The 22,743-nt window shown below is 42.1% G+C and overlaps 1 protein-coding gene across 4 annotated transcripts in view; it reads right to left on the minus strand.

The window, feature by feature from the left end:
• Window positions 1–22,743, minus strand: part of SEMA5A (semaphorin 5A) — a 527,169-nt gene that overhangs the window by 92,946 nt on the left and 411,480 nt on the right. For all 4 annotated transcript variants that reach the window (XM_007191632.2, XM_057540979.1, XM_057540980.1 and 1 more), the window contains exons 13-15: window positions 18,031–18,148; window positions 9,569–9,750; window positions 3,526–3,669 (exon numbers count right to left, since the gene is read on the minus strand). In XM_007191632.2, the coding sequence (XP_007191694.2) occupies window positions 3,526–3,669; window positions 9,569–9,750; window positions 18,031–18,148 (444 nt within the window). The remainder of the gene's footprint in view (window positions 1–3,525; window positions 3,670–9,568; window positions 9,751–18,030; window positions 18,149–22,743) is intronic.

The raw sequence follows: 22,743 nt of genomic DNA on the forward strand, positions 1-22,743 counted from the left end.
AAAGATCTATGGGTGTAGATCTGTTTAGCGGAGTAAACCCCAAGGAAATTTACAGAAGACTTATAGAGTTTATTTCAGCAAAAAGATCACCAGCTTAGACTGAAATGTATGGAGAAAGTACAAATGAAATGAGGCTGTTGGAAACCCAAACTTGTACTGGCAGGAAGCAGGCTGATTAAACTGACCAGCTGGAAGCACATGCTACCTTTCATGAGAAAGGAAGGATGATTCAGGGAACAGAAGTGAGAGCCCAGAACACAGAGCTAAGAATTGTGGAGAATCATGGCCAAGCCTTGAAACTTAATCAAGCAACTCCATACACTTGTCTGAATAGATTTCAGAATTTCAATGGAAATTTCTTTGTACTTTCCATTTCCCCCCTTTTTCAATGGAACTATCTGTAGCTGTAACACTTTGCCTGTCCCACCATGGGTACACTGGGTGTGTTGGTGGCAGATAACGTGTCTCTCATTTTAAAGATGGACAGATTGAGATGAACTACACCCAGGAAGGCTCATTCACATATGGGTCTGACTTAAATAAGGTTCTGTACTTTGGGGAAATGACTGAATGGTATAAAATTTTGTGGAAACTTGGGAGGGGGGAAATGCATTTTGTACACATCAGGGACAGATAATCGACACTAGCAGATAAACTATATGGTGATCCCAATGATCCCTGCCCTTCTGATGTTCACATCCTGTGTAATGTCCCCCTCTTGATTGAGGACCGGGTCTGTGACTTTCTTCTAGCCAACAGAATATGGAATGGTGATGGTTTGTCACCTTTGTGATGACATTACATAGGAGAGTAATGTCCATTTTGCAAGGAGATTCTCTTCCTTGCTGGATTTGAGGAAGCAAGTGACCATATTGGGAAGGCTCACTTGGCAAGAAACTGAGGACCGTCTCAGGCTGGCAACTATTGAGACGCCGAGATCCCAGACTGACAGCCCACAAGGCACTGAATGCTGATAACAACCACATGATCTTGGAAGTAAATCCTTCCCCATCTGAGCCTCAGATGAGACCACAGCTCTGGCTAAGCAGAGAGCCCAGATGAGTCATGTAGTAACTCCTGGTCCACCAAGACTTGAGTTGATAAATGTGTGTTGCTTTAAGCCATCAAGTTTGTGTCACACAGCAGGAGAAAACAAATACAGACAATGACATTTGCATTTTGTTAATATTTATACACAGAGATCCATTGCTTCATCCTTGCTGGTAACCTTTTTAGGAGTCAGTGCTTCTATTCAGTTTCTGCTACTCAAGAAAATCATTTTCCAGGAAGTTTTAGAGCAGAAAAACAAAATGCCCATGCCTTTTAAAGTACATCTAGAATATAAGTTACATATTTTCTTTATCCATTATGTAGAAAAAATGATGTAGCTATTTCTGAGATCTCTGTTGCAATAAAGCTCTCATTGAATTTTTCATATATTGGAGATTTTATCCCAAATCAAAAGTCACTGACTGTAGTCCTAACATTAACTTCGGGACTTTCCCAGGAGAGCCAATTTATTCATTTGTGGCCACTCAGGCGTTCTTTACGGTTGACGGTGTTCAAATAAACACAATGTGATTTTATTAATGATTGTGTATGTCTAGTCCATCGTCCTTTGTACCTTCTCAGGGAGACAAGGCTCTCCTTTAATCTTGAGTTTAGTTCTCAAATTTCCCTTTTCTCAGAATCAGAATGCTGTTTCTTTATATTACTTAGGTAGAGAGACTTCCTGCATAACATGGAAAAGAAACCTAAGAACCGTTTGTTTGTGAAGACCAAGAAAGTGATATCATGTGTTTGTCTTTTCTAGTTTTCATTATTTTCTTGAACGCCCCCTAGAAAGGCAGTTCCAAAGGGAGACTTCCCCGGGCTACAGGCCTTGTTCTTACCATCCAGGCGTCTATTACTTAAGTCCCAATGTTCCCTTCTTAAGCAAATATTCATCTAGCCCAAATGAGTGTTTCTTCTGTAAAATAAGAATGTTTTAAGTGTAAGTTCCCCGAACACATTAGCCATCCTGATCTCTTTCTGAAAATGAAGCTTTCTGAACACTCATAAATGGATACAGAACATACACCTATGTTAACCACAGAATTAACCAGCTTCTTCCTTCCCGCGTGCTCAGCCTGGGAAAGGTGATAACAGGTGTGCGGTTGTGGAGGTGCCGTGATTCTAGGAGTGGCTTCGCACAGATGAAGGTGACTTTGCCTGAATGGGCTCTATTACGTGACAACGTATAGCATTTTACAACTTCCAACCAATTTAAGTCTTATAACCCTGGGAAATAGCAGGGAGACAACTTCCCCATAATCGGCTTTCCCACTTATCAACTGGTGTCAGGTTGGAAATGACAAGCTTATGCAAGTCTGTCACTGGGGACTACTACAAAAACGACCAACCCTGCTTTGTAAACGTCATCCTTCATTTTTCTCTCTGAGTCAGAAGAACGAAGTCTTAATTGGTGATTTAGGTACACAGTGAAGAAAGAAAAAAAAATGATTCCAGTTAATTTCAGGTTGTGATAAATATTTAGTAGAGAATTATCTATACACTAAGCCTGTGGTTTTGTCTATATAAATATTAATCACATAGCAAATAACTGCATACAGTATTTTCCTGAGGCTCCCACTGAACCCATTTCACTGGCTATAAGCCTTACTACATTTTCATTAAAAAGTACTGAAAGCCAGCTTGTTTCTCATGGATTAATAGGATAAGTTTACGTGATATGGAGAGTAAGAATCCTGAAAGTGATGTGAAATTCACCTACTTGGATTTTCTCCCATAAACGAGAATGTACTTTAAATATGCAAGAAAGAGTCAATTATGACAACTGTAGATTTTATGAGGCCAAAACCAAATGTCTGAGTCTATAGAAAGCAACAAACTGTTAAATGCGAGACTGAACTCAAATGTCCCTATGATGTGCGGAAAGCTTAAAATACACGTGGAAAAGGATCCCCCCTTCTGGGTTGTCCTGCAGCTTCACTGAGGGTACCTGTTAAGAGACTAGCGCATAGTTGTAAATATAACCAAAATACTGACTATGTTCTCACCTACATGCCAGTGCTTAATTTAGTTGTGATGGAAAACTTACCTCATCCGAACAGTAGCATCTGGACCCAGGACCAGCTCAGGCCCTATTCAGAAGTGGAGGTTTGAGACTAGAATTCAATTCTAGTTGAATTCCAACAAGAACAATCATTCTCCAGCAGACCCATACGCTTAGTCTCTGGGGAGCCCAGCGCAGAGGTGCCCAGTGACCTTGGATCTCCAGTCCCTCGGGAACTGCTCAGCTGAATGAACTGTGCAAGCTCCACGGCGGCCCAACGATGCTGTCAACCCCCAGCTTTGCTCAGAATTAAAGAATGTCAGGAAAAGAGGAGGGTCATTCAGCTCAACAGAAAAGGATGCCACAGAGAAGCTGAGCCGGATCCAAAACTAAAACTGCAGGGGAACCGACCACGCTGGGATGACAGTAAGCGCGAGGATGGCGATGCCGGGAGCAGGAAGGGTACATACCTTTCCTCGCGGTTCTGTCCCACACACACCCGGCCCCCGTGCCGCGGAGTAGGGTTGCTGCAGGACCTCTGGCGCACCTGGAAGCCGATGCCGCAGGTGGTGCTGCAGGGAGACCACAAGGTCCAGGGGGTCCAGCCTCCACTCCTGGGGGAAGAAGCCACGGGGTCACTGGGTCCAACTGGCTCGGAGCCCAGCCTCTGTCTGCACCCGCCCCCAAATTCACACGTTCCCGACACGGACCACTGACTGGGGGCTGTGAAGGAAAAGCCCGCGAGGAGCCGTGGGAATAAAGGTCCTGTCACAGGAACTTCAGTCACTGTGAGGTTTTCTTCCCCACGTATCTGATTTTAGAATCAAAGTAGAAAATCTGAGAGTCAAGTTTTAGCAATATTAGGAACAATTAAGAAAGTTTAGTTATGAAAACATTAAACTATAAACTAATGAAAAATAATGTTATTTCACTGAAAAGCAGTTAGAGATGAATCCCTGAAACCTGAGAGTTTATGAATTTAGTTGACTTGTACCATGTCAGGTGTCATCTATGAAAACTGCACATTTGAACAAAATACTCATCTAAATGCTTATTTTAAAATTCTGCTAACATCAGTGAAAATCAGTAACTTTCTCGATGGCATTCATATTGATAAAGAGCACCAAAATGTGCGAAGTTTTAAAACAAGCTTTATTAACAATGAAGAATGGTGGGGCTTCCCTGGTGGCGCAGTGGTTGAGAGTCTGCCTGCCGATGCAGGGGACACGGGTTCGAGCCCTGGTCTGGGAGGATCCCACATGCCGCGGAGCAACTAGGCCCGTGAGCCACAACTACTGAGCCTGCGCGTCTGGAGCTTTTGCTCCGCAACAAGAGAGGCCACGATAGTGAGAGGCCCGCGCATCGCGATGAAGAGTGGCCCCCGCTTGCCACAACTAGAGAAAGCCCTCGCACAGAAACGAAGACCCAACACAGCCAAAAATAAAAATATAAATAAATTAATTAATTAAAAATTTTTTTAAAAAAAAATGAAGAATGGGTATTTTAAATTCAGATTCTTGGCTATTTTCTTGCAATTTGACAAAGACGTAGTGTATAAATAGGAAGTGCAAATTGCATATATCTTTATGTTGTTATACATATAAAATAAGGTAGACATATTGAAAATGCTAAATAAAAGAAAAAGAAAATGAACCACTTTTATAAAAGTGGTTTATAAAATAAACTGCTACTAGCAGCTAGAGAAAATTTTTGTTTGATATTGTATTTTTTCCTTAAAATGGCTGCATGTAGAATATTTATAATTTAAATATCTCCCTTAGCAGTTTGTCCCTGCTATTTAAAAACAAGCTATAGGAATAAAAAAAATTTTTAAGTATTAAAATATCTGTTAAATCCAGAGTCCAAACTCCCACATAGATGGTTTACTGCATGTAGAATTATTTTTACTTCTCTAATTGCATATATGTTTCTAAATAGCTGTTACCCTCATCTATAGGATTTATATTTCCACTGAAAAAAATCAACTCACATGAATTCTTATTTTACTTTATGTGTTCCTTTAAAAGTATGGCGGTCCACAGCTATGCCATTGAAGCTCAAGGTATAAACAACAAATTACATATGTAACTTCTAACACAATTTCAAATGAAAGTTCCTCTGAGAAAATACTTAGTGTATTTCATATTTCCCTACTTTATTTTCTGAAACTTAAAAATAATCTTAATAAAATATAAAGTGATACCTCCATATACAATATAATAACAAAGCTGCTTTGTGATAATTTAACCAAACTAACACAAAATAGACTTCCCAATTTGCTTCTAAAAGTAATTAGTATCTTATACATCATTACCTACACAATTTAAAAAAGTATCCAGGTAATTCATTGAATTACATGCAAAAATAGCAATTTCAACATGAATAAAATGATATTTTTACTCTCAAAGTTTCTTTATATATGAAAAAAATGGTTAGATAATGCAGGAAACACTGCTTCCAAAATTGTTTGGAAATTCTTAATTTCCTAAACCTTTTAACAAACGTGACATCTGATTATACAGTCTACTTACAATCTGTATACAGGGAGGTAGGTAAATGGAAGTGTTTGTAAATAATAGGAGTATAATACCTGAGGGAATAAATGAATATACTGTCCATGTGTGTGATTATTCTATGGAGCTGGGTTTGCACAACTAGAAAGGCTGCTTGGGGGCAGATGTAGTAGCAGGCAACCAAAGAAGTAAGCATATATCAGCAGATGGATCATTTCTGTGATTAAGTCAGTCCAAAACAATCCACTTATGCATTTAAAACATCACTAAAGCAGATTCATTTATTTGAATTTTAGTCTTAAAATAACCACTAACTGTATCATGGCTCTGCTTAGTGAATGACATTCCACAACCAGAACCAGAGCAGAGGAGGTATCGATAAACAAGTCACAGTAATGCCTGTGATAGTCCTTTTTTTCCATTAAACAATATAAAAAAGAATATTATTCATTGACTATAATCTTCCAACAATAACAGTTCTATGGCTTTTATAAAGTTTCTGCCAGGCATCAGTGGAAACCAACTTAGCTTTATAGAAATAATGCAGCGCATAATGCAAGGTTGATATGCTGTTGTTTTCTGTAATAACACAAAGAATCTAATCTCTGTAGCCCTGATGGGCTCCTTTCAACTTTGTGGAGTGATCTGAGCTGGCCTATGGAAAAGGTGAGCGGAGGGCAAAATCCACCCTTGTGGCTTGCCTTTCCTTATCTGACAGACCTTCTCCTCTTGGGCAGGCAGTGCCCTCACGCCCTGGGCTCCCATATGGTGTGGTCACCCAACGTGCTTTTCAGTGTTAGTGATGTCACAGACAACTCGGCCAGAGGTCTCTGCATTCTAAATAGGCTCCTGGAGAGAAGATAACACTTAAAAAAATATCCTACATGAAGTGAGGCGGAAGAGTTCGGAGACTGATCCAAGAAGCTTTCCTGGTGCTTGCTTTTTAAAATTTTTAATCTTTTTTATTGAAGTATAATTGATTTCCAATGTTGTGTTAGTTTCAGGTGTCCTGGTGCTTGTTTTAAAATATGAAATATTGCTGTGGTCACAGTGCTATAGGTGATGCAGGGAAGGGAGGACCAAATTGAGTATAGTTGTAAAAGAAAAATCAAACAAACAACAACAAAACAATACACAAAGGAGACAGGAAACCTACTCCATGGATCACACTGTTTGAACCATTCTCCGGGTTACCCAGCAGCAGATGTTAGCTGAGCTGGGACGTTCGGAGTACAGAGCAGAGCAGAGCTGTGTGATTAAGGACTTGGCTTCTATCTCCCAGCTACTGTCAAAGCACGCAGTAGTGGACGCTGTGGTCTGCCTTTCTTCAGATGCTGAGGGTGTTGGTGGTTACTGCTCTCAGGTGAGAGGATCAAACAGCATCAAGGAGCTGCCAGCTCTGGAGCGCCCTGTGTGGCCAGCTGAGGTCTTTGTGCGGCCTGCAGCCCAGCTCTGCCCAGCTTCCTGCTCCTCTCCCCCACCCCAGGGGCAGATGCTCAGAGCCCCCTGCAGTTTCATTACCGCACACAGACGATCTTGCCGTCACTGGTTCTCTGGACCAACCCAGGACGGACACAGGTTTTGCTCCTAGAGAAAAGTCCCCTAAGAAGGTATAGGTAACGATTTCCATGGCGGTCCAGTGGTTAAGACTCCGCGCTTCCAATGCAGGGGCTGTGGGTTTCATCCCTGGCCGGGGAACTAAGGTCCCACATATATGTATGTAGAACTGAATCACTTTGCTGTACACCTGAAACTAATGCAACATTGTAAATCAACTATATTTCAATAAAAAAAAATTTTGAAAAAAGAAGGTATAGGTAGCAAACGTTGAAAGTTGTGGACTTATTGTGTTTAGATGACGAAGTCCTGTCAAGGCTCCAAGCCTTCCTTGACGTTCTACCTTTCTGCTTAGCTAGCTACAGCTCTCTCTCTCTGTCTCTGTTCCTCCCTCCTGCCCCAGGAATTAGAATTCAGAAGTGACATACACATTCCTGTGTTCATTTTAATTATAAAATTAAACCAGATTTTCCTGATTGATAGGAAGTCTGACTTGACCCTGGTTTGATAATAAAGTCTGGCTTAGCTAATTACCTTATATTGTGGGTTCATTTCCATAAATTGAATGCCTTTAATCTGCGGCTCCAAGATAGTGAGAAAACAAATTTAAATGACGTGATACGATAAAAGCATTTCATCAAAGATATTATATTTGCAAAATGTATTGAATTAGCAATATCTTGAATTTCCCAACACTTGCTGAGTATATTGGATTAAACAATTACAATAATAAATAAAGAACAGGTTTAATTTAGCATCAATAGATCAGCCTTTGTAAAGACTTTTGGATGTACTTTGCACAAATTGAGGAAGCACTTGACGTTGCTGACTGAGCCAAAAAATATGGGTTTGTAAGTTAGGTGGTTTCCAGTTTTTTGCTTCCAACAAAATTGAGGCCAACATAAACAGGTTATCAACTGATAAAGGGCATTAAAAAACAATCTCTGGTGTTAGATTACCATACTTTGGGCTGATAACTTCAAAGGAATATGTAGACTAGGAGTCCCCTGCTGTTAGAACAAAAAACATTTGCTGCCAACCGGCCTAATCCACTTGCTCCACTGTCTCTTTCCTTTGACAGCATCAGCGGCTTCCAATGGTTAGAAGCAAGTGAGTGCAATGGGCCGTCTCTCCAGACCCTGCCGTGAGGTGGTTCATAAGAGAGAAGGCAAATCTCAGATAGAATCTGGCGACACATGCGAAACTGTGACATGGCCTGTTTTTGTAAATGATGGAGTCCCAGCTTCCTATCCCTCAGGCATGCTGAAATGTACACTCATGAGAGAGTCACATCAAGCAGATGTGATGCTGCTGACAGCAGACAGCTGCTCTAGCCAGCTTTCTACTCAGAGCAGGGAAAGGTATCCTACTCCGTTATCATGGCAGACACTACCCCCCAATCCATGCAAGGACAGAGATGCATGCACAGGGTATCAGCTCACGTATTCTTGGACACCCCTTAATTCATCAACCAAAATTTACCCCTAACAGCCCATATACCAGTAAGTGCCGCTCTCGTGCACATTTGGAAAGTGATATGCATTGTTAGAAGTGGGCTCCTCTGGAGTGTGAGTGCCAGTGTAGGATAGTTTTGGTAGTTTCAGAAGCGGCCCCTAGAGTGATATTCCTGAACCTGTAAAGGACAGATCTAGGGTAGCAACTAAAGTTCCCGTGATGTAGCTGTGATGGGACAGCTGTCACTCACAATGTTTGTACTTGGACAGTGTGGTTTCCGGGTGCGGTGGTCTTCATAGCAAGCTTCTCACCTGCCCCCTAAAAGAATGGTGATAAACTAGATACCTCTCAACTACTTGTAAGTTGGCATCGAATTTTTTTTTTCATCAAAAACTTCAAAAGTAAAAAAAAAAAAAAAAAAGCTTCAAAAGTTGCAAAGGTATAATTTCTGTTACATCACTATTTAAATGCGTGAGGGAATTTAAATGCCATAGTGATTTTTGATAGCCACCTTCCCATTTAAAAACTTGATGAGCAGGGTCTAATTAAACATTCAGAAATTTTATGCTTTTCCTTCTTCTAATGTCGTGCACACTCAAAATACTTTCCCTAATCTAACAACGAACACATGAATAGGTTTAGCTTTATCTCAACATATAAACAGCTTTAGAATCTAATTTGTAATTTTTTAAATTGAAGTACAGTTGATTTACAATATCGTGTTAGTTGCAGGTGCACAGTACAGTGATTCAGTTATACATACATGTGTATATTATATATATGAATATGTATATATGTATATTACAAATCTAATTTGTAATTTTAAATCTACTCTCACAGATCACATCATTTTTAAGTGGTAAGTGTCCCTGTCTTTTTCTGACATTTCTCTTGAAGAGGGAAGTCATGTATTGGAAGTGGTTTCCTAAATTCCTCTGCAGGCTGAGATCACACGTGAGTTTAAGCCCGAGTGTTGCGAGGGACACACCTGGAACAGTTAGCGATCTCCATGCGGGGGCCCTCGCACTGCCAGCCGCCGCACTGGGGGGCCGGGCTGTCGCAGGAGCGGGTCCGGCAGAGGCAGGATCCCACGGTGCTGCCGTCGGTGTGCGTGCATGGTGTCCATGGAGACCACGCGCCGAAGTGCCCATCCACGGTGAGATTCCTCATCTAGGAAGCAGATACAAACATGGGTGTCAGAAAGGGTTAAGGCTGCAAACATAATAGGGAAAAAATGAAAGGTCTCCCACAAGACCATCAGAACTCATCTGGAATATTTCATATTACGATTAAAAAGAGAGGAACAGGGATGTATTTTGAAGTAAAGCAGCAGAGGTCATCGGTGGAGACAGTGATGGAGGAGAGGGAGGGGAAACAAGAGGCAGAGGGGAGGAGGGGGCAGAAGAAAAGAAGGGTAAGAAGGCGGAGGAGGAGGGGGAGGACGGGGAAGGATGTAACGACTTGTCAATCAAGCAAAATCAGGATTGTTCACTCATGTGAGAAACCCAAGGAACAAAAAGAATTGGAGTGAAAAATCACATATGTACTACTCTGTTGCATTTTTATGTACCTTAAAAAAATGAAAGATTGGTCAACTGGCATTATTTAAGACCTGGCCTCAAAAGTCACCTCAAACTGACCACATTTAATTTATAACATATTAAAAGAGTGTGTATTAAGCCACCGGAACCTACCAGCTGTTAGGTGTATCCCCGTTAAACCCGTCCTATATCCACCCTCCAGGAGTTTCTAAGCTGGCGAGGAGGAGCTGGACCGCTAATTATTACTGCAAGTAAATCCAGTGATGGAGCTCTGAGCAGGGGCCGTGGGGCTCTCGGCAAACTCGCAGGATCCGGAAGGACGGTTAGGAGCCTGCGCTGGGCCCTGAGGCATGAGAGAGGCAGCAGGTGAAGGAGTCGGCCGGGGCTGCTGAGGAGGCGAGCAGCCTGAGCGATGACACAGGGGAATGACGCCGCTGTGTGGGACGGAGGGCAAGCGGGCTATAGTGTCGCGGGGACGCGGGCAGCTGGTCCAGAGGCAGCAACGCGGAGAGCTGAGCTAGGAGCCACGGCAGGGTCTGAGCAGGGGGCCCGGAAGCTCTGTGACATGGATGGTCTGAGGGCCTCCAGGGAGGGAGGAAGGGAGGGGCCTCTCTGGCGGCCCCCACCCCCGGCCCATGGTGACTAGGTCCAGTGCAGGTGCGAGACCGGACGATGTCACCATAAATCTGACCAGGGGATTTTCTCAGGAGCTAGAGTGTCCTCAAGATTTGAGAGTCATGGGGCCCAGCCTTCAGATCACCCAGCCCCAAAAAGGAATCTCCCCTCTGAAAAGGGACAGAAGAAGGCCTAAAGTCCAGACCTCCTAAATTTAACATGGGGCCTTATGCATTTCTTAGAAAATATGACAAACAAAGAGAAGGGATTACAAGTAAGTTACGTGCTTTCACTTGACTCTCTGCTGCCTGCTGCCCCACCTTCTCGCCCAAATGTTCCCACCCTGGATGATTCTGGGGGATTAAAGACTCATCATTCACACAGGAGAGGACTCCACAGATGAGACAGTTAATTTCTCTGGGGCAAACTGTACCTGCACGACACAGTTTCAGAACAAAGCTGACACCATATTTTGTGTGTGAAAATCCAAGTGAGCTTTACCTCTGATCTGTATCCAAATACAACAGGAAAGAGTAAACATTGTGTGTTCATTTCCTCTGACCTGGCTGGTTGCCCATCTCCAGCTGCCACAGTTATGACTCTGTCCCTCTTGTTTCTTATCGGTACTCCAAGGCTTTATACTCCCACTAACCACACCTGGCTATTTCTATAAGACGCTGGGACCAAAGGGAAGGGATGAAACTGCATGATCCTCTGGATTCAGAGTGATTCACCGGATCCCACCCAGAGTGAGGGGATGTACAAAGGCAGGTTTTTCCTAAGAGGAAAATATCCCCATTTCTAAGGTCCTGTAACCTCCCCCGTCCCACCAGGATAAAAATACAGCTCCTATGCTGACCATAAGGAGACCCCCGTGTTTTCTTGGAGAACAGACCCCTGCGTGACAAGGGGGTTCACACCACGAATCTCTCCCTGAATTTGTTGTTCAAGCAGCAAAGGCCCTGCCACTTGGGAGTTTCAGGATTCGCCCTCCATCCTTTAACAGCCCTCCTGCTGCCTCTGGCCAAAAGGGCTCTTGTGCAGGTAGAAAAGGGATCAGCAGATGCTCTCACTGGGACTGACCACTCTCACAAGTCGTCACGTGCTCTTAAGTCCAAACACCTGCCCGCTACGTAAATGTGGCTATGACTGTTCTCACCGTAAAAAGCGTGAAGCCCTTGCTCATGGAGCCAGCATCAGTAATAACAGTGATCACACAGTGTATTTGTATAATATCTACACAGTATAGGTCCATATTATTTTGACTGATTGTGTTGATCATTACTATTACTTTGTGAATGTGCTCTGAGTCTGGGGAGCCCCTCTCTGCTGCTCTGCCCTCGGGGCGCCGCACGGGGCTGGGCATGGGGGTTGATGCACCAGCTACCTGTGCTATGTGGTGGGGGAGGCGGGGAGGGGGAAGGGGGCGGGGGGGACCATCCCTCCCTAGTAAAGAGGGGTGATGAGAGTTTCTACCCTTGGGCTGTGCTCGGAGGCTAAGGAAAACGGCACCTGAGTACTTGTCAAGTGGTCCGCACAGGGACTACTGTCTAGTTAAGGGCCGACCAGAGGTAAAAGCGTTGCACGGATCACACAGAAATGATGCTGAGTTCCATTTCGATTTCACAAATGCAAATATGGTTCTACCTGCCTCCCTCAAGGCATCCAAATGATGCTCTACCTCCGACAAGACCCAGATCTGGGCCACAAGGAAGCCAGTTCCCTAGTCTTCCCCATCTGCTTCTGGCATGTAGGTGACAGCTGGAAGGGGAAATTGGGAACAAGAATTCTTATAGGGGGATAAAAAGGAGAATGGGGGCTTCTACTACTACTTGACACAGTTTCACATTGAAAACATTTCACAACTTTTATTCAATTTCCTGGTAGGCTTGGGCCATTGGCTGGCTTTGTACAGGATATGAGGGATTCCTTACTGAGCGGGTTATTGGTGAACAGATAAACTGTGGAAAGGGGGGATTATCAGAGCACAGGACTGGATTGTGCTTCCATGGTGCTGCTCTGCATGTGATGTAGGGGCACATAGTTGTGCCTCTTGCACCCCAAACACACACACAAACATATATGTCACAGCTCATGGAAAATCGTGCAAAAACCTAAGGAGCTTAAAAGTGAATTTTTAAAGCAACATGAAAAGCCAATCAAAAGAGAATATCACCATCCATGTAGTTTATCACATCATGTTGACTCTAAAATTTTACATCAAAAATGTCCTCCTTCTCTGAAGGCCTGCTCTGCTGTGGACTAGACTCCAACCCAGCCCAGAAGGAGCCAGAAGCCTCTAGAATGTTTGCTGGAGGTTCAGGCACAGGGACCCCACGAGTTACAGAGTATAAAATAACACGGCTTCATGATACCAGTGAGGTTTCAGAGATGAAGATCCAAGTCTTAAGCGCTTGCATTTATGATGGTCCTGGCAGGACTGTGGAATGAACGTGATGAAGGCAACCTGGGCAGAGGTGTGGGTGGGGTTAAGGGACCCATCAGGGGATGCGGAAGCCGCAGGTAGCAGAAACACGGGGAGCTACGACCGTGCTCATCCCGTCGGCCGGTTGGGGAGAGGGGAGGACAGGTTATGGGGGCCTGAGGGAAGAATAGAGTCTGGGAAGGGGCTGCCTGACAGGGGCTGTAATGCGGCATGAAGCCCCGGCCAAAGCTGCAGGCTGAGCTGAAGGAGGGCAGGAAGGAGGACCCCAGCCTCCTTCTCCTGCCTGTGGTGCACACTGGCTAGACCCAAGACAACAAGAAAGCCTGGGAGGAGAGACAGAACAGTCTGGAAGTGGGGAAGTTCAGGCCCTTGGGGCAGGGGTGGGGAGGGGATGTGGACTGACTAGCACAGACCAGCATCACCACCACCAGAGGCTTTCGGAGACTTCCGGTTCCTTCCATTTGCCTCCTTGTCTGTGACGATGAGAAGGGTCATGTAGGTCAGGGAAGTCCTTGTGATTTTTGAATGTCTACGAATCCCCCCAATACTGATTAGAAACTTTTGAAGGGGCAGATGATTTGGGGACCTGCAAAGACGGGTTAGTTCTCTTAAATCCCCCTTGGCTTCCGTTTCCTTGTCTAAAATGCAAAGGAGACAGCACAGAGATTGTTAGGATCTCTATAACTACAAGAGATCGTGAATACAGAAAAATCAAAGATTTGTGAAGTCAGGAGGAAATACAATATGATGGTGATGAATGAAGATGGAAGCAGCAATCATTTGGAATGTTGGAAGAGGACATTTTATGATGGGAAAATAGGTAGAAACTGGCAAACTAAAAGAATAAGTCAGTGACTTGTGGAAAGGGGCCTGTGGGGCCGTAAGTTGAGTGCCAGCTGAGGTGGCCTGTGTAGAAGCTAAGTTTATCAGTGAGGTGAGGCACTGCACTGAGTGACGGACAGGTATTACCTCCCTGTATCTTCACAGCACCCCTAGAACGTACACCTCACTTTATAGACAGGAAAACTGAAGCCCAGGTGTCACTCAATTAGCTCAAAGTCACTCTGGTTGTAAAAGATCCAAGAATCAGTCTAAACAAGCTTAATCCAGAGCCTGTGATCTCAGCCATTTCATTGGGTAACGTGATTCTTAGAACTTTCTTTGATGAGACTCTTATGGAAATCAGCTTCATGCAGTTTTACCACCAGTTGTGTAACAGCAAAGTTCCCTTCACCTAGGAAATAATGGACTTCCAAGAGCTGGCTAGATCCAACTTTTGTTAACAAACATAATCATTAATCCCACTTTTGATTTATTCATGTTCAATTCATTAATTCCCAACTGATGAAGGACGTAGATACATTTGATGAGCATAGAGGTCCCTGGAGCATATCTTTAGGTTCTTACTGTTCTCCAACCATCATGTTCTTATGACTAAATTGAAGTCTTATATTTTCTATTTGGATATTTTTTCAGAAGTTAAACAATTTTCCTTTATTTACTTTTAAAGGCTCATGTACCTTTGGTCAGAGACTGTAACAAAACAGGATATTGGATGCACTCTTTGGAGAGGCTTGTCTCGTGTTATGACATCAACTTAATACCGTCCTTAAGTCTATCTGTATAAATGAAGTACAGGAAGGGAAGATAGCACCTTTGAAGAGAACTAAGATGGAACTCTGTGTGGCCTCTGCAAGATGGGTGAATAGAGGTAATCTTTATTGCCTCCGAATCCCACTGATTCCATCTATGAGACAAAATGGAAGCAATAACGTCATGAACATTAAATGAGATACTCCACTGAAAGTTGCCTAACGTGGCACCGAGCACATGATCAAAACACCCAATTAACCTCAATTCCCTTTTCCTTCTTCTACAGTTGATTTCAGTGATACCTCTCAGGCTATCTGAACATAATATGCCGATGACTAATGGGTCACCAATCACTGAGTCCACTGACCAGCCACTGCTTTGGGAGATGTTGACAGCTGGGAATGACATCATCTTGTAGACTAGGAATAATGTCAGAAGTACTGGATTTAAGCCGATTTCTTTCTCAATGTAGTTTCAGAATCTTGTGTAAACTTTTTAGTCTCTGGTCTATGGTACTGGCATCTAAATAAAGGGCTCTGGGCTTAATCACTGCTAAATTCTCCTTTCACTCCAAAGATGATAATTACACAGTAGCCAGGGAAGAATCTGTTATTTTAACACATTTAGGTGCTTATTTGGTCTATGTATTTTGCTAGTCACTGCACGACGTATTTTGGAATAGAGACTCACTGTATGACACGGTATGCTAATAACCATATGTCCACACAGGGTGTGGATGACATTCACGTATAAATAAAGCCCAGGTAGATTTTTAAGATTACGCTATCCTTGTTAAGCAATATTGCAAGTTATGCAGGACGTATATATTACTTGAATCACTCTAGGTATGTAAATTTAGATCTTGCTTGAGTACTTCAAATCTCTTAAACCGAGAACAATGTTTTTAATTACAATAATATAAGAAAAGAGAATGTTAACCAATATGTTAGTCAACTATTGCCCTGCCTCCTGGACAAAAGAAATCCATAAACATTTTTAAATAAGGATCTTTAAGTGGAAAATAGTTCTCTGTCTTTACTCTGGCTCATAAAGTCAAGCCTTTCTTCCATTTCAGTCAAAAATTAAAAAAAAAAAAAAAAAAAGAAGCAAATTACTATTTTAATAGCTTTTAAAAATACTTCTTTAAGTCTGCTCTATATTAGTGCTAATCATTTCATCTAACTCATTTCTTTCTAAGAGATTTTTTGAAAGGGATGTATAATTAAAACAATATTTGGGTAATATGGGATTTCCCATTTTCTATCTGGTAGCCTATATAAGTCAGAAAAAATATATGTTTTTCTTTCCTGTGGTTTGCTAAAAGTGATATAATTTATTGTCTGTTGTTGGATGCTTTGCATATTCTTATCAGTAGTGTATCTTGATAAGTGACAAATTACATTGGATGAGATGACAGAGGTGGTTTTGTGTAATGAAATCACCTCAAACCAGAAGAAAAAAGACCTTGTTATGTATGTTTTAGGGACGGTGAATCAGAGATCACGTCTCAACTACATTTTTCAAAAAGAGATGGTGGAGGGGCAGCTGTGAAACCAGCGCAGGTCCACATCGCCCTCTGACCTTCCCTGAGTTTATAACAGAAGCTGTCCTCTCAGCAGAAAGAAGCAACTTTAGTGATAAACCTCCTGTCGCTTCTTAAATACCAGGTCTTTCATTTTCTGACCGTAGAAACATACAAGATGTACTTGTTATAAACTAAGTGGATGAGTGTGTATTTCCCATTAGGTAACTAAGCATGTCCCAGATATCCGCTAAAACAGCCTTGAGTCCTGGACCAATGGCTTTACTGCTTGAGAAGAACTGTTATTATCTTCTGCCTTTTTTTTTAAACCATTAAAACTGTAAGGTCAAACATCTACAAGAAGATGCGCTGATTCTTCTAAAGTGCGTGTCTGAACTTTAGAGCTACATTTCAGATAGTGCACTTTGTGTTTTCTTCAGCTGCAAAGAATTTAAGGTGAACACCTTTGTGCTTTTAAAGAGTGTTTCAGACATTAAGAAGGAACTTCACACAGACAGTGGCATGTTTTAACCAATTTCACAAGACACTGCAGAAAAGTTTGCTTCTAAATTCAGAGATCCAAAGCTAAATAACCGAAAGGATTAGCAGCTAACCCCACTGCAAGGCTTTGCTCAGAGCCTGGATATGGTGATACATCCCCCTCTGCGGTGAAAGGCCTAGATCTCCTGCCAACATTTGGGGAACAACACTGGTTTAATAGCCCTTGCCTCCCTCATGACACTCTGCCTGATTTTCTCACTTACAAACTGAAGGACAGGCTTCGTGACATGTGGCTCAGATAATGGAAAGTGCAGGTTCCTTGATAAGAAGCGGACAGACTGTTCAGATGCCTCAGGCAGTTCTGAACAGAAGGAACAGCACGGATTTAAAATAACAGCCTGTGTCCCTCGCCTTCTCACCTCTGTCTTGCAGAGGTGAGGCCGGAAATGACAGCATGGAGATCAGCAGTGATGTGACAGCAAAGGGACTTACTAAATTTTCAAATATGTTGAAGTCAATAGCTGTTGCTCATATTCTCTGAGAACAGAAAAAACCTTGGAATGACTTGATTGAGGGCTGTAGGGACAAAGGGGAAGAAAGGCTGGATCCTACAAGCGAGGACGCAAACAAACAAACTGGCAAAGGAAAGTGTGGAATCTCTTTTCTTGGATTCAGAGTCCGGCTCTAAACACAGGGGAACTTCTCCCTACTCTGCAGGGTTCCCTGTGGGAATGTACACTAGGCTGTTTCTCCCAGGACTTTTTGGGACCCTGAGCAGTAGCGAGGAGACTGTCCCATGTAGGGTTCCATCGTAATATCCTTTAGTTTATTCTTTCCAAAGCGCTACTTCTCAGTTTCTGGAATTATAGCTCCCAAGGGATATTGATGGGTGTGGAAGTTGCTATTTTATTAATGCTACAAAGGGCAAAACAGTCCACACCAAGCTCTGGAGATAAAAATCCAAGAATCAAACAGAGATGTGGCATCCCATTGTCAAATCAGCACTGTTTTCTCTTACGATATTTCTCTTCAAAACAGACAGCAAGGTGCCAGCAGGATCCCGTGTGACTCTGTGCAACGAGGGGCTGAATAAGTTAAGAGAACACAGACTGGATTTGCGAGGAAGGTTCTAATACGAAAATGCATGGACGCCACGGAAGCGTGGGTTAGGATTGTAGGCCAGCTTGGTTCCCACGGCCAGTGTTTCCAGAGCGGGACACATGGACACTCACAGGACAGGTGGAGATGCTCTGCTCCCACTGCATCATGCTCAGGCTCTCCTCCAGGCTCGTGCATTTCTTCATCACCGAATCCCAGCCACAGTAAGGGTCCTGGGCCCCAATGCAGGCGCTGGAAACACACACCAAAGGGTCAAGAGAAAGGCAGGTTTCTCTAGTACCGTAGACGCAAGCTAAGAATTGACTCTTAGGACTTGACATGGGACCTAGCTACGAGAAACAAAGTTTTCGTCTGCACAGTAGAGAACATAGCTAACTGCATACACCAGTAAGTATCTAATTAAAATTAAATTAATTTTATTTGAAATATCTATTTTTTTCTAAGATCCAGGGCTGACAACCAAATGATTGTCCATGCTAACATGACGCCTTTTGGTGTCATGAACAATCTAGAGTCAGAATCTTGCAAAGGGTCCAAAATACTAGCTGTCATCACCACCACCATCATCATTCTCACCCCCTTAATGACAGGTACTATTTGTTGAACATCTACTGTGATATATAAAATGATTACATCCTTTATACAGAAACAACTTTTACAGGAATGTATTAATGTTTTCACTTTATTTATCACCATCATAATCATTCTCACCACCACCACCATCATCGCTACTATCATTATAATCATGTTCATCCCCTTAATAATGGGTATTATTTGTTGAACACCTACTGTGATATATAAAATTATTATGTCATTTAACCATTTAAACGACTCTAATGAGGGAGGTATTATTTTAACTTTATTGATGAGAAAAATGAGACACCGAAAATTTCTAATATTTGCCCAAGGACAAACAAATACACCCCAAACCCTGCAACATGGTTGGTTCAAATTTAATAAAATAGAGAAGCGTTCCTTTTGAGTACCTAGCTTAAAAATGCATTAAAATTTTCAATTTAATAGTGGTTTAATATAGCCCTGTCTACAATATTCAACATATTATATTAGAAATACCATAGATGGTAGATATTTTATTTTAGCTTTGTCTAAACGAAAGAGTTCATATACAACATGGGCATCATTAGATGAAGATTTCAGCCCCTAAGTTATAAACACAATATAATGTAGATGTGGGGAGGGAGGAAACAGACAGAGATGACTGTGACAGAGTCAAAATTATACAGAAGATGACCCCACAGAAATGCAGGGCATTGGACACCTTCTCTCTGAAGGGTCAAGAGGTCAGGTGTGCAGGAAAGGGTTGTGAGGAAAGGCAGGTGAGTTCAGCACGGAATCGCCAAGGTCTTCTGAGTTAGGGCAGAGCTAACAAGGGGCTGAACCTGTTACAGAGTTACCAGTTCACCAAGAGTAGGACTAGAAATCATAGCATAATCATCAAACATGGGGCCAGGGAGGCAGTCGAAGTAACGATTAAGTCATTAATATTAATGATATTAAAAACCCCTTATTAACACATCAAATATGTAAACCTTGCATAAAGCACTGTTCTAAGAACTGGACCTCGATTTGCTCACGTAAACCTCATAAAACCTTTAAACAGAGTACCTCCGTTAGCTACTCTATTTATTCTCGTTTTAAAACGAAAAAATCGAAGCAGAGAAAGGAGAAGTCCAAGTTCCACAGCTGGGGAAGATACATCTAAAGATAATAAATGAAGCAATAGAGGTATAAAACTATTACTGATTAAGTTACCATGCAATTATTGTGTATTAACCAGCCCCAGAAGTTCAAACGGTTAAAACTGGTGCTTCTCACAGCAGGACTAGGGGTGGCAAGGAGTGTGAAACAGTTACCTGTCACCATAACCTCGCTGGAACTTTTTGATAAGTGACCCTGTACCTGTTAAAAGATAAACTGAGGTCGATAAACTGTTCAAGAGTTTATCTGAGCAAACATGCGGCAGTGCCAAGGGGGCACTGGTTAAGAGGCTCCGCCCACAGGGGCTGAGGAGAGGCTTTTACAGGGAAGATGGAGAAGCAAAGCTCGAAAGTTATTTGATTGCCTGCAGCCTGAGCAGTGCCTTATCTGGGAAAGCCTCGTTGTGCGCTCGCCGTTGGTTGCTCTTAAATTTCATCTTTTCCGATTCCAGGGCATTGACTGGGCATAGGCAGGACCAGAGCCCCAGTCCTACTGAACTGGCATCACTGCTGGATTCCACGGTGTACATCACACATTGGAATCCTCTCCGTGTTGGATCCCGTTTTCCCATCGGGGGGCAAAAAGGGCAAAGTTACCCTTTGAGAATTATTCAAGAAGCCTGAATTCCGTTTCATGTTTCTTATTCAAGCAGTATGACCATGAGACAAACTTAAACTTCCAAAAACGAGGAAATTCCACCAAGTCGCTAACTTGGCGGCTTCCCCCTTGCAAAGCTGCCTGTAGAACTGAAGCAACGCCACAGGGTTACATGGAATATTTTAAGCTGTTTTCAATGAAAAGCTGCTTGTAATCACGTCTCTTTCTTCCGATACTGTGGATGGTCCTGTAGATTCTTAAGATTACACTTAAAATACTAAAACTTCTCTACAATCACAAGTGCCCATTCATTAAAAATACCGTTTATATTAACTATGTTTTCCTCACTTAAAATGTTTCATACCATGGGGAACATTCTGACGAGCTCTACCTTTATTCTAAATTATACCTTAAGAAAAACCAGTCATCATAACTTATTATTTTTGGAAGGTGTGTCCCTTAAGGAGATCATGTGGAAAATCACAGACTTCCTATGAATGTAGCCATCATGAAAGTGGCTTTTCTTTAGTCCACTTTGAAAATGTTTTTCTTTGTGTGATGAATATTTTTAATAATTTTTTTCTTATTTTGTTAAGAACCTTAGATTATTCTCATGTGATATATTACCCTGGTATCTGAAAGTATCTGAATTCAGAAAACAAGTTGGTCAGAATCTGAGGTTTAATTTGAGAACACATTTAGTGAAAGTGTATTTTACAGCAAATGTATATTTAGATGTAGGCCTTAATTCTAGAAGGATAAACTGCTTTCTTTCTTACAGGAAATTAATCTAATGACATTACAGTTTATATAAACACTTCCTTTACTTTTAAAGTTTGCGGTTATGCTATTTGTTGAGTAATAGAAATAAATGGGTATATTCATCAAAATCTTTCACTGTATTTCTGCAAAGCTGGAGCTAATTACTGAATATGATCCCCTTGCATATTAGATTATCTAAGTATCTATGACTTCATCTGGCTTGTTTCTGTCACACTAACTGCCATTATGTCAGTTTATTTCTGATATTAAGAACTCTTGCCTTATCAACAACATGTATTCATTAAACATGGGATTTCAAAAGTATTTCCATCATTCATTTATTCAGCACATACTTAGCACCTGCCCTGAACTGATTTTCAGAGTGTTTCCTGGGTGTACCGGGAAACAAAACAGGCACAGTCAGTTGTACCCAAAGAACTCACCTCTTAGTGAAGGAAATAAACATTAAACAACTGCCCCGATAGGTATCAACAGCCAGTTGCAAAGGATAAAACAAAAGGGGGATGAGGAAACATGTGGGGAGAGACATTTAAGCTGGGACCAATGAGAGGAACAGAGTGATTGACGTGATATTTTTCAGCAAAAACAGAGTGTTTTGGCAGGAAGACTAGCACAGGGAAAGTGTACAACGTAGGAGGGAGTGAACTTGAGAGTTTGAAGAAACACCTGATAAATGGAAGTGGTGCTTTGGCGGAAGCTTGGGGTGTAGAATCTGCTGAGCCCTCAAGCCTCCCTCCCTAAGCATTTAGGTTCCCTTGTAAGTGCTGCACCTTTAAAGTGCTTCCCAAATTGTGTACAAAAATTACATGTCAAATGTCAGTATTTTTATGTGTATTATCATGGTGATGACACTGAGAGAGAACAATTTATCTATTCATGAATAATAGTGTCTTAATACCTAAGACAATCTCAGTTGCTTTATTCTTAACGGCTATGCCACCATATACTTCAGGATCTGCTTTTACTTTGAGTTGCATTAAAAACATTATCTTACTAAAAATAAGACTGGAAAATTCCAATTAGACAGTAACCTTCCTGAGGAATACATTCTAAGACATCCACAAGTCCCTCAATTAGTAAATCCAACTGGAACATATTTTTTTTTCAGTTTCCTCTTCTGCAAAACTAGGATAATAACTCACTGGGCTGTTCTGAGGATTAACTTACATCATGTGGTAGAAAAAAAAGTTTTTTTGAGATGGGCTGCATATACTAATTCTACTTAATCTATAAACATAATTACAAATTAATATATGCTGTCAACTTCTGGGAGTGTTTGAAAACATTCTATACCAAAAATACTAAATCTGTGAATGCCATGGGGTCTTTATTTAATAAGGCAATGTGAGACACCACAGCGTGTTCCATTAAATGGTGCAAAGTATTTCAGCTACATGTCTGGATCCATTCACAATGTTTTTTTTTTTACTACTTGCACGTGCAAGCACAGTGTCATGTGTTGAAGACACAAGGGTCAGGAATGAACTTGCAGTCTAGTGAGGGGGGAAGACGACGTTCATGACCACTGCTTGACAATGCCCTAGTGAGGAATGACTATTGAGAAGCCCTGACAACCGGTGCTATAGGAATCAGAGGAGCGAGCTGTGGCCCAGAAGAATTTCAGGAAGAGGTGCTATTTAGGCTGTCCTTTGAATGCAGCTGGGGTTTGGCTGAATCGGAAGCACATCTCTGGGCATAGTGGTTCCAGGAAAGACGACAAGGAATCA

This window comes from Balaenoptera acutorostrata, chromosome 2, assembly GCF_949987535.1.
Source record: "Balaenoptera acutorostrata chromosome 2, mBalAcu1.1, whole genome shotgun sequence".
Classification (NCBI taxonomy): Eukaryota; Metazoa; Chordata; class Mammalia; order Artiodactyla; family Balaenopteridae; genus Balaenoptera; species Balaenoptera acutorostrata.